This window comes from Stegastes partitus, unplaced genomic scaffold (assembly GCF_000690725.1).
Source record: "Stegastes partitus isolate 25-593 unplaced genomic scaffold, Stegastes_partitus-1.0.2 Scaffold1050, whole genome shotgun sequence".
Taxonomy (NCBI): Eukaryota; Metazoa; Chordata; class Actinopteri; family Pomacentridae; genus Stegastes; species Stegastes partitus.
In genome coordinates, this window is record NW_007578781.1 from 144,740 (window position 1) to 157,686 (window position 12,947).

Sequence of the window (12,947 nt, forward strand, 5' to 3'; positions counted from 1 at the left end):
TCAGCCAGAAGCTGGTGGACAGACATGTATGTTGCTGTATGAGTGTTTTTGACCCTGCAGATTCTGGTATGTTTCCATAAGACCTGTGTGACGGCCCAGTGTCAGCTGCTGCCGTGGAGGCCTAGAATCCGTTTACCTGTGGGTCCCTGAAGGCATCAGGACGGCCCATAAAGCTCAGCCATCCCCCTCTCGGTCTCCCTCTCATTCATTCTGACCCGACACGTCTTTCTCTGTCACCTTCTTGCTTCGTTTCTGCTCCACAACTCCTCACATCCCGTCATGTTCACTCATCCACACCCACACTACTGCTGACAGTCACACTGATTACTATGTGTTACATGGTTTGCTTTTGCTGATAACAAACATCCTTATTTTGAGTTAAATCTGCCAGATTGTTAAAACCCACGAGCCAGGCTATGAGACCTGTAATAAATCCATGACAGAAGCAAACTGCACGATTGTTTCTGGTGACAGAGATGAACGTGTTTCACGGATTACATCATAAAAGATTCAGAGTTACAGGAGTCATTGGAAAGTCAGCTCTGCTGTGATATATGTGGTCTTTATGAGTGTATTTAAACTTGACAGCGTATGGGTTACTTCCTCATCAAAGCTGAGCTCTAAAAACAACCTCAGACCGTTCTTCCATTTCTCTTCCACACAGCTGCTGAACAAGGAGTCTGAAACGCTCCACATTCACTCCTGCTGCTGGACAAACTCTCACGCATCTGAGAATGAAGCTGAAATGCATTAAACGGGCCGTCTGACCTCCGCAATCCGCAGGATGGAGTCTCCGTTAATGTCGAAGTTGGGTGAGTAGGTGATGCACAGCAGGACCTGCACACAGAACACAGACACACTCTGACATAAGGAGGAATTCATTATGATGTGATGAATGCTTCTGTTGTTAAGTCTCTGAACACGGAGCAGCTTCTGGGTTATCTGTCACATTTCTCCTCATTGCGGGATCATTTTTCACTGCAACATAAAGTCCTGCACCTCTGAGGAAGCAGCACAGTCACGGCTGGACGTAAAACACACTCAGAATGTCTTCGGTGCAGCGTGACGTCGTTATTATGCCGTAAATCAGAAAAGTTGAGTTTCTTTGGTTATTTACTTTAAAAAACTTGGACTCAACTTACAAAACATTTACTCCCAGCTGTTACCGACACTGGAAACATGGTGGCTCTCCATGCTACAGATATTTTACTGTTTACATCTATAACTAGGCTCCATACTTGTCTTCTGCCTATAAACACTGGCTGCAGTTCAGCTCTGAACATTTGTCACGTGACTGTTGGTCACAGCTGAGTCAGTCCGGTCAGGCAGAATCTGTTTGTGTTTTACTGAATCTGGGACGTTTATTTTTATTTGTGGTCCATTTCAAACACTTAGAATAAAGTGTTTTTAATGAAATATCACAATTTTATGCTCAAATCTGGTTCATTTTCCTGATCGCAAACCACGAAGAGCTCAACTGCTGATTCAAAAGCCAATGACTTTTTTCTGATTTCAAATTCTAGTTTTGATAAATTCTGTAATTCTGGCAGTTTTCTAATGATACGACGCCGTTCTGAGCCGGCAGCAGGTGTCGGGGTCAACAGCGTGGTAGAGCAGCTCAGGTAAATGACTTTTCTGATATACAGTCGTGGACGAGTCCTGGCACCACTGGACTTTTTTCAGACAACACCATCTCACACATCTTCTACACTCTAACTGGCTTCAGGTGTGGTTTCTATACTGACAGCACCTGTTACCTGCCACAGGTGAGTTTAAACGAGCATCACACGCCTGAAATAAAATGATTTACCCACAGTTTTAAAAGTGTGCCAACAACCTTGTCCGGCCCATTTTTGGAGTTTTGTGCAAAATTTTGTAAATTTTGTCTTTTTTTTCTGCTTTTTTGTGTTTTTCCACCGAACATAAAGGAAATAAACACGTTTGTACCACAAACACTGACAGCTGCAACCATTTCTGGGAGGAATGGTGGATTTTCTGGAAAACTCCAGGGGTGCCAAAACTTCTGTCCGTGACTCTAACTTAAACACAGTCATTCAATTCAATTCAATTTTATTTGTATAGCGCATATTTACAACAACAAGTCATCTCATAGCGCTTCACAAAGGCAGTCATCAGTATTGTGACAGAGTTGGTCAATATTGACTTAAACAAAACATCTAAGAGGCCAAATCATAGAAAACTATCACAGAAAAAGCTGCTATTTGGCTACCAGTGTTTAAATCCCAGCATGGTGCAGGAAAACACCAGAAAACAAATCAGTTCAGATTCAATCAGCTCAGAGTCTAGATGTTTAGGATATCAGATCAACATTTGAGTCGTTTTTTACCTTCATGACTTCCACCTGCAGGTCTTCATGGAGAGACGGGGTGACTCTGATGGCCTCCAACATCTGGCTGAGCAGCTGCTTCTCCAGCACCTCCACCTCCACGCCGACGCCACCCACAAACCTGTCCTCACACAGGAGCTTCTGGACGGAGAGAGGAGAGAGTTTCAGCTTCTGCTTCCCACCTTAAAGCCGGCGTCTGTGCAGAAGAATCACACTTCTGTTGGCTGTACCGTCCAGTACCTGCATGCCGGTGAGCGCAGTCTGTCCCAGTTTGGTGTTCTTGGACTCCAGAGCCATCTGCAGAGGCAGCAGGCAGCGTTCTCTGGAGAAACACAAAGAGGCTGTTGAGTCACACAACCGCTGCTTTCTTCCATTCAGCCGACACAATCAGCCACAACAGAAAAGAACCGCGCACAGAAATCTGTACCAATCAGATTTAAAGTGATTGTAAAGAACTGCAGCTTATAATAAACCAGAATCACGTCTACAAACGTCTCTGGAGTGTTTCTGAAAAACACAATAGGACAGCAGCATCTGATAAGCGCTGCTCAAGTCTGTGAGAGCTTCTGTTGACCGGCGACGGCAGAATTTAATCGGAAGCGAGATGCTGGAGATACGAAGCACAATATGAGAAAGTCTACGTGTTGACCTGCGTGGTGTCTTCCAGATCCTCGTCGCTCTGCTTCGTTCTCTGCAGCATCTCATCACAGCTGAGTGGGAAACGATCTACCTCAGCTTCTCTCGTCTGTTTCTCAGATTTAATCAAGTCCCACGGAGCTCCTCTAATCAAGGTCTGAGATAGGGATCTGCATCTCTGTCTCTCTCCCAGGTTTTCCCTCTTTTATCTCTACTTCTGGGTATCACAGTCTCAAGCGCAAATATGCTTTCGCAGAACGAGTGGGAGAAAGAAACCTCCTGTACGCCGCTGAAGTGATGCATTATAGAGGCTGGAGCAAACAGCCGGCAGCTCGGTGGCGTCGCTGCAGCGGAGTCTGGCTGAGAGAGGAGGCTAGAAAGACGGTTAGCGCTTTGACAGGTGTCACGGCGGATAGCTCGTCCCTTTATTCTGGAGTTTAATGGTTTAAATTGAGCGGAGGACAGCAGCTCCTGGCTAAAAGGTCCCATATGGAGGAAATACATTCATTACTGAGTTTTTGTAAACTTGTAAAGTAAAAGCTGTGAGAGCATGACGACCTCTACTCCTCCTATTACTTTACTTAAAACCAACTCAAAGGCCTGAGTGGGTCAACGGGTGTTCACGTCACCTGTCTGTTGTCTTCATGCAGTTTACATGTTCCTTCCTGTGACTGTTTTTATTCTTACTTGAGTATTTTGAGTATCTGAAATTAAGTGATTTCTTGTAAACACCTAACACATGATGCAAAACAACTGCTAAAGACACACGCGTGAACTCTCTACGTAGCGCTGGAGTGTAGAGTCGGATCATTTGTTCAGGATCAGTGATGCAGGAGTCGACTTTGCATGTGACACTACAGAAGCCAGAGAGCATTAACCTCAGCGGTTCTCTTGCTCGGTGGTGAATTACTAGTCGTGCAAACGCGTCTCCCCTGGAAACCAGAAACTGCAGAGCAGCTCGGCCTCCATGTTTAGTTTTGCTCAGGACGATGCGATAAAGAAAAGGTGCATTTATTCTGTACTGATCCTCTGCAGGAACCGTTTTATACCAAGAAGTTGTACAAACGTTCATCAGAGACGATTAGGACTGTTTCTGGTGAACAGAACCAAACCGTCTCCCTTCAGTACAACACACTGACAAATAAGGTTTCCTCATGTTCTGAGTGTATGACAGCAGGTAACTTAGTCCACATACAACTTGTTTAGATGAACTCGGGTGTGTTTGCAGCGTTCCTACGGTTCGTCTGTGCTGCTGTGAAAGCTGCAGCCCCTCAGCCGACAATACAACAGATTCTTTTTTTCATATTTTCTGACATTTTTTGAATCATTCAGATTCTGCACAGTTTCCAGCGACGTGTCCGACTGACAGCACGTTCTTTCCTGCTTCACACAGACTGTAATCTGAGGTGACGGCAGCGTTTTTGCTTTTAGAATCGGCTGATTTACTGAACTAAATGAAAGAATAACTTAATTCAATTAAACAGAACATTTCTTGGCGACCAGACCCGTCGCTGAACGCTGCAGTTTTAGAGTCTGTCCTGTTACGTAACCACAGAGCTCCACTTGTTTCTTTGCTCGTCCTGCTCCGTGCTTTCCACTCGCTCGCTCTCTATCTCGCTCTGATTATTTGCGGTCGGTTGAGTCACCGTCTCTGCTGCTGATAACAGACCACCGGACTTCCATCTCTGAGCTCTCAGGCTGCTCCGAGCTGCCACGACTCCACTGTTTCAAATGGGCTGCAGGGAGACGCCACCGGCACGGCGGTTCCCAAGATACTCAGTAAACTCACAGCAACACCTGAGAAGCCACAACGTCAATGCAGACAGAGACGGCATGCTGAGTCCCCAAAGAAACTAAATCAGAACAAGAATGCTCAGAGATGTTCCCAAAAACATCCCAAAACTAAATGTATGAATTCACTCCTGTTTGACTGAATGATGCACGTTCTCAATCAGAAGCATCATCAGGAACAGCTCTATGTTCGGTGTCGTCTTTGTTTGAGCTCATTGTGTAATAAGAGAGCCGGAGACAGAGGAGCACGCCGGCTGACAATCCTTGCACCCTGATACAAAGACATTATCATCAATATTTAATCTAATATTCTCTAATAAAACAACAGAGGTCACTGGATGAATAATTCATGGTGCGTTTGAGCTGCAACAGCATCCAGAATTTACGGCACCGTCATCAACAGTCCGACGTCCAGCAGCAGCAGCAGCAGCTCGTCCTTCACTTCACGTCTTACACTTTATTCCAACAAACAAACAGCTGCAGGAATCAGGCGGTTGCTCCTGTAATGAGGAACTACGACGGTGCAGCAGCTAATATAGACTTTAAAGTTGAAGTACAGCTTCTGGCAGCCATGTTGGAACTCCACAGCAGCTCTGGCTGCGTTCCCTGTGAACAGCTGTCTGCATTTTAAATGTCCAACCAGCTTTCCTCATGATGACTTCATGTATAATGAGCAGAAAGGGCAGGACGCCGGGAACAGCAACACCTGTAAAACGTGAAGGTCCCATATGGTGAAAACCCATTTATCTGGGTTTTGTGGCTGTTAAAGAACTGTGAGGGTATGAGGGCAGTTATTCCTCCTCTCCTCAGATCCCTCCACGACTACACGGACTCCCGGCTTCACCAGTCAGTCAGAACTACACCGAACTGCTAGAAATGTGCATAATTCTGCCCCCTCACAGCCTGCTGCTCCCGGGGGAACCACTCAGGATGAACCTTTTTTAATTTACTTTGCAGAGCTGCTTCTGCTAAAGTTCACCAGAAGTTCTGCTGCAAGAGTGAACACAACAGTCTTCACGCACTGCCAGCATCTGAGGAGCTGAACACCCAGTGGACACCACCGATCAGGGACTGGCTGGTTACTGAGTGTTTATTTGGCTTCAGTTCAACCTAAACTCTGCTGCTATTAGCTTCTCTCCTGCTCTCTGTGCTCATGTGTTTCTGTTGACAGACAGCAGAACGAGGATGAAACAGTGACTGAAACGCTGCTTATTAACACCCCGTTAGCCATCAGTCACTTCAGAGGCGTGTCAAGCTGCTGCTCTGCTGCTAAAATACGGATTTTATAACGTTACCCGACAAACTGACCAAACACGCGAGTTAAAAACATTCCTGTAAAATAATCTCTGAGTTGTTAATGATGAACATTCAGAGAGTTTTCTTCCTGAAGCTGCATTTAAAAGGTACAGACACATTTATAAAAACACATTCAAATGAAAGTAAAAGGCCTTTATGGACTCATGTTGTCGAGGTTTGAGTCCACAGCAAATTATCGCCAAACACCCGACACAAACCTACAAAATGATCCCACGTTAGTGTTTGTTACTCGGCTGGTGCATTCACCTGCACAATCCTGGAAGCGACGGCTTCATGGCTCAGGGGCCTCGTCCTGAGTTTAACTCCAACATTTGCATTATCAGCCCCGGTTCTGGAGGTTCATTAACGTAGTCAAATCAAACTGGAGGTGTGTGAGCCGGAGCAGTTAGAATACATTCAGTTATCAGGTTCCTGCAGTAAAGTGGCTGGAAGGCGAAGCTGACGTCCTGCTTCATTCACGTGTTCCACGTGTTCTCATCAACATCATCTGATCATCGTTTTAGATTCTATGCAGTCAGCTTCACTTTCTCTGTGCAGCTCAACCGCTGCTAACTCAACCGCTGCTAACTCAACCGTTTGCTGAGAAAAACCGGCTCGTGATCAACCTGAAGCAACATCCTGACTCTAGGCTTTAGTGGACTGATGCTGTCCATGTGTTCGGCTCCATTTACTGGATTTGATTTCAGTGCCACTGTATAATTCATTGTTCTAACTTAACTTTATTTATTTCACAGAAATCTACTTTTGTGAAGCTCTAATCTGCTCCCACTGACCAAGCAAAGGCGGCTGTAGTTAAAGCTGTGTGGTGTAAGGCAGAAAGTGGAACATGTTGTTCATGCTAAGAATAGTTAAATTCATAAAGAAGACTTCCACTAAACGGGCGATCGGTCGGTACAGCTTCCAGTTCGGATGATCAACCCCACAGATCCTGACTGGGGCATCTATAGTTGTTTTGTTTTCTATTTCAGCGATTAAAAAAAGTTTTGGCTTCATGCTGTCGACGCTCCGAGTCTTCTGAACAGAGTTTGAATCAAACAGAATCGGTGGACGTTGACTTACCGGAGCTGTGAAGCGGAGATCTTGGCTGATCCATTCTGAGACTCGAGGGTTTCTGTGGTTCAGTGGAACAGAGGAAAGGAGAAGATGTGATTGTTAACACAAAAAATCATAAAGTTATGCTGCAAAGTCTGTCTGTGGAGCTCAGAAACTTCACTTCCTGTGGTCTAAGAAATACCTGGTTTCCCCTCACAAGCCTGTTCAGCACATTGAATCCTTAAAAAGGCCAAAAACCTACAAAACAACCGTCCAACATCTGGTACTTGACGTCCCTCTCTGCCTTAGAGCTCCACCTCTCTGTCTACAAACACATCAACAAGGTTCAGGCAGAAAAACTCACAGCAGATGAAAACCAGAAACTGTTCCTGTGTCACCTGTTGGAGCAGCTGCATGAAAAAACCACAGCAGGAACACAGAAGCTTTACAGAACAGAAAAGTCTGAGCTTGTGGCTCAGTTTTAAACGTCTGCATCTTCAGTGGGAACTACCAGAAACATGCAGAATAAACGTGGACTTTATGAACGTATCACACATCTGGCTCATCGCCTCGTCTTCAGGGCGTCATACGTCACACTGGCTTCACACTTTGAACTGAAAGTCGTGCTCAGATTTCTGCAACAGCATAAATCTCCTGCACACGCCATCATGCTTCATACGTGTTCAGGGTTTACTGTGCAGCAGCCTTGACTCTGTGTGAAGGCCTCCTTCATGTTTCACCGTGATTAGAAACGGCACATCGGTCCATGTCACGGGCGTGTCTCCGTAGATTTACAGGTAGGCTGAAAAAAAACCCAAAACATACCTACAACATACCTACAACATACCTACAACATACCTAAAAACATACAGTGATATGTTGTCTTTTATAAATTTGTGGGTTAAAAAAAAAATCTGTAAAACAAAACAATGAAAATCTGGCAGCAAGTGCAACAGAAAATAAAAAAAAATACTAGAACTACAAAACTGTCCAAATAGAAAACATAACGGACAATATATCTGTAAAATAATCATGCTTCTAATGGATTAAAATACAGCCACATGTTTGGCTGGTTCTCTCTACAGTCAATATGTGATTTAATAGTTTTTTTTAAATGACTTTACTTGATTTTATCTGTAACTTAACAAACAGGACAAATCTGTAAAGTCATGGTTAGAAATAATTTACCATTTTTCAAGCCTTGATAAAATTATTTCTTCTTTCAAATATTGACAAATGTCTGTGTTTTTTATTTGTTTTTTTTATTAATCTAAATACAGAAATAATAATGTAGTGTTTATTATATCTGGTAAACTAACAAATAACATCAACAATAAATCCAGGTTTCATGAGCAGACTATTTACAGTTTTGACCCGTTTCTTTTTTTTTTTCCAATAATCTTTTTAAATGTTAAATAATTTAAATAATCTAATTTAAATAATCTAGATCAATATTTAATATGCTAATATTTTTCTGTGCTTTCAGTAGTTTTTATCTGTAATTTAATAATGCAGGAAAAATCTGCAAAATGGCAGCAAACTGTACAAAAACATTACAGATAAAAACTGTTAAAAACGTTATTTTTAAATAGTTTTGTCCAGAAGCCTTGAAGGTGTGCGGTCCACTTGGGACGTCCGTTCAGGTCACTACACGCCCTTGGACGGTGTGTGTGCATAAATAAAGTGTGTGTGTTACACGATTCTCCTCCATCAGCACAACCTGAAGCCATTCTTCACCTGCTGTCTGACTGAGCCTCGCCAAAGGTCAGGCCGGCCCATCTCGCCTGTTCATACTAATACTATTCCAGTGACGTCAGTGGAAAGTGTTTCTTTCTCCACATGCTTGAACGCTGCTTCATATATTTTCTGTGTGATTGTTTCTTATCTGTCGCTGGAGGAGGAAGCACTGAACTGTGCAGACAGACGGTAATGAGACTCACAAAAGGGTTTTTCCTCCAAGTCTGGGAGCCTCTTGTTGCTGAACAGGTTCTTAATGGTTTTCACATTTGCAGGGCTGATACAGCACCGAGCCTCGTTTTAATTCAGACACACGCAGAGAGCTGATGAGTCAGCAAAAAGTTCCGTGTTTGATTCCACATGCTGTCACTGTGTTTGTCTTCTCATAGGCTGTAATGTAAATGTGTCCTGTTTGCATGTGGCTCCAACGTTTAGCAGCAAAGCACAAGCTGAGCTACGCAGTGAGCTGCCTCATGCATGATCTCATCATAGCGCGGCCGCCTGTAAAGCTGCTGTCATCACAGCGGCTCTAAATTATACATACAGCTCTGAGCTCCACGTTATTAAACCCGAGAAACACTCCTGCAGCTCGTCTCAGAAGCACATTGATATTAAAATGTGATGTTCTTCTCATTGTTAATGCTCTCTTTAATATAAAGCTTTGGCCAGAGGAGACGTAAACATCTGCAGGTGGTTCAGGGTGAAGTCATTTCTCTGGTTCAGGCTGTTTTCAGGGATGTTTGTACTGAAGCACAGCAAAAGTCTCTAAACAGAATCATAACGGCACGTTGTGGAAGAGAAAATCTGCTTAAATAAAGTTCAGTTCAGTTTTAATACAAAACACAAATTAATAAAGTTTGTTCTGGTGTTTTATAAGATGATCTTTGTCATTTAATAAAACTCATGTTGACATTTAATATTAAATATGAACCAAGTGACAGCAACTGTCTTTAATATTATATATATATATGTTTTGCAGATTTAAATACAGCAGAAAATAAAGTCATTTTACTGTCAAAACCTTGTAAACGGGTTCATTAGCATTTGAAAAACTAGAGGTTTTTGATGTTGGCATTATTTACAATTTTAGCCTGTTTTTATTTTTTACAGTTTACACGTCAGTTCCGTTATTTCACTGCATATTTTCTGTTTTTCAATTAAGCTGGAAAATCAGTAAATTAACAGCAAACTGATAAAAACATTATAGTTTCATTTGTTAGCCAGCATTCATTTATTATTATTGATGTTGTTGTTGTTGTTGTTGTTGTTGTTGTTGTTGTTGTTTCTATTGTCCATTATTCTGTGAACCATTTCCTCCATTAATCAATTAACTGTTTGGTCTATAAAGAAATGGTAAAAAGTCAAGTGAAATAAAAAAAAAAAGCTGGTTTCCCATAAAGATAATTAGTTTAATGTCAAAGAGGAAGACACTGGAAATAATCTAAAGTACAGAGCTGCAATCACACACCTGTGACTCGACTTTTGTTGTTGTTGTTGTTGTTGTTTTTTAAGGATAAATCAAAAATGCTGCCTAATTTACTGATGAATGAAGTATTGCAGCTTTAACATGTAAATAAATGGGATGAAGCTGAACAGTGTAGAAACTGAGGTGCTGCTCATTTCAAACATTTCGGTTCTGAGCAGCTGATCCGTGACCAGCAGCAGCATGGAGAGCATTTACTAACCCTGAGCTGGTGAATGCCGCTGATTTACTCCTATTTTATTATTATTATTATGTATGTATGTATGTGGACACCGGTGCAGGCCTGTGGGATGGAGCACCAGCTGCTGCTTCCCCGCAGGTGAGCGGCTCCATCCGTCCGGACCGGGGGCTGCTCGGGACTCACCGCAGGCGAACACGCAGGCGTCGCGGATGCCTTTGTGCTTGTGTCCGGACGCTTCTTTCTGCAGCTTTCGCAGGATTTCCTCCATGCTGCCCCCGGAGCTGACGGACCTGGCGGAGCGGAGCGGAGGCGCAGCCCGGACCGGCTGGCTGGGCGGCGGCGTGCGGGCTCGGCTGCGCTGTTTTAAGGGCGCAGCGACGGCGACAGCATCCCCGGACCCCCCGGATGGAGGCGATGATTCACCGCCGCTGATGTCAGGCCGGCCCGTCGATCCGAGGAGGAAGCGGCGGTGCAGGGCTCATAAATCCCCGGCTGCGGCCTCCAGGAGCGACGACGGACACACCTGACGGATAATCACAGGCTGTCAGCCGAGCAGCGGGGGATAAATCCGCTCAATAAGCGCCCTTCGCTCATCTTCGTCAGCCGCTTCTTCCTCGTCAGAGTCCGGTCCAGCTGATGCCTGCGCTCCTCCCGGAGACCAGATCCGTTTCTGTCGATCCGCCAGGAAAACGCCTCGGCGGCTGCGTGAGAAGAGCCTCCGCTCCCCCGTTAGAAGGAGGGTTTCTGTCCAACCTGGCAACACACTATTTACTCCGCGTCTCCGGGGGAAGCTGGAAACTGCGGCCGGGGTGCGGAGGGAGGAGCCGGAGCAGGATGTGCTGTGTCAGAGCGGCGACAGATGGAGCTGAGCGGCGGCTCCAGCACGACCAGCTCCTCGCTGTCTCATTTAAATGTTTAAAAACGTGATTCATGTTCACAAATTAGCCTGCTAGCTGCTAGCTCCGGGACCTAGCATGATGGATGCTAGTGCTATGAGCATGCTAACATGCTAACACTGCTGTGAATGGGTGTTAGCATCACAACATTAGCATGCTGTATGCTAACTAACGGCTAAATAAACACGGTTCTGAGTAACTTCTGGTTATTTGTAGTATATCAGGTTTAACAGAAATGATGATGACACATGTACACAACTCATTTAAATATTAAGACCAAACAATATGATATGAAATAGAAAAGTCTGACTCAGTAGAAGAGTTCAGGCCCGACAGTGAGATTTCTTTTATGTACATTTGCTGGATGTGCAGCAGTGAGAGCGCCAAGTTACCACAATTAATAAAATAAAAGAATAATGAAATAAAAGTGGAAAGAAAAAGAAGAATAAACAAAATATAAAATAAATCATGTGGCAATATACAGCTATATTAATTTTTAAAAAAATGAATCCATAAAAGAAAAGGCTGATAAAAGTAGAAATATAAAGACAAATAAATAAATAATAAAACAAAATAATATTTTTGTTATTTATATTATTTCATTTTTTTGTTGTTTTTAAAAATATTTATTTTTATTTATTTTTTTAAGTTACCTGACTAAATTAAATAAAACACTACTGACCTTATTGTATATAACAGAATTTGCATTACTGAATTTGATATTCACGTAAAGACTTGACTCATTTCCATAATATTCAGCTTAAGACCCGACAATAATAATGAGCCATGTGACAAAATTAAATAAGGTTAAAACCGACAATATTAAGAAATAAGCAAACTGACCTGACTAAATCAGATATGAAGGTTAATTTACCGGGGAAGTCTGAATATAAATGTCATAATATAACATCCTACAACATCATATATAACACAAATGACACATAACATAGATAAAACAATAACCTCTGAGTGTAGTCTACCTTATTTCAGTTCAACCCATCCACACGTTTCCAACATATCTGTGATCAGACCGAACGCTGAACATCATCACCTCATTACCAACCAGTTACTGACATGACTGAAGTCTGAGTTCTTATCATACACCACACGTGCAGCTCTGACACATCTTCAGTGATGCATCGTGAGGTCATTGGGTGTTTCGTAGCATCACACACCCTCTGCCAGGCGACCCAGCCAGGGTTGATCAGGCTCCGACTTGTGTCTGAGAAGCTTGTGTTGTCCACGGATCACCCCGCTTGATCCACAGCCATCGTGATGCCTTTTCAGCGGCGTCTGTGATGTTCCTGATGGCCTTCCGAGTGTGCAGTCCCTTTACCTGGACCATCTTGAGGGCCCTGATGAGGGACTGGCCAACCCCAGCTCAGCGGGGTTGCACCAGGTCCTCCAGCCTTTGCTTCGGCATTCACCTGCCAGCTCCTCATACTTGGCCCTCTTCTTCTTGAAGGCCTCCTCCATCCAGTCTTCCCAGGGAACAGTCAGTTTCAGCAGGACCACTTGTCTTGATGT

The 12,947-nt window shown here is 43.7% G+C and overlaps 1 protein-coding gene across 1 annotated transcript in view; it reads right to left on the minus strand.

Annotated features, from left to right (window-relative positions):
* Positions 1 to 11,613, minus strand: part of arfgef3 (ARFGEF family member 3) — a 77,385-nt gene extending 65,772 nt beyond the window's left edge. Inside the window, exons 1-5 of the mRNA XM_008295472.1 lie at positions 10,708 to 11,613; positions 7,151 to 7,202; positions 2,588 to 2,669; positions 2,348 to 2,488; positions 769 to 837 (exon numbers count right to left, since the gene is read on the minus strand). Coding sequence (XP_008293694.1) covers positions 769 to 837; positions 2,348 to 2,488; positions 2,588 to 2,669; positions 7,151 to 7,202; positions 10,708 to 10,792 — 429 coding nt within the window. The 5' untranslated portion in view covers positions 10,793 to 11,613. The remainder of the gene's footprint in view (positions 1 to 768; positions 838 to 2,347; positions 2,489 to 2,587; positions 2,670 to 7,150; positions 7,203 to 10,707) is intronic.
* Between the last annotated feature and the right edge of the window lie 1,334 nt (positions 11,614 to 12,947).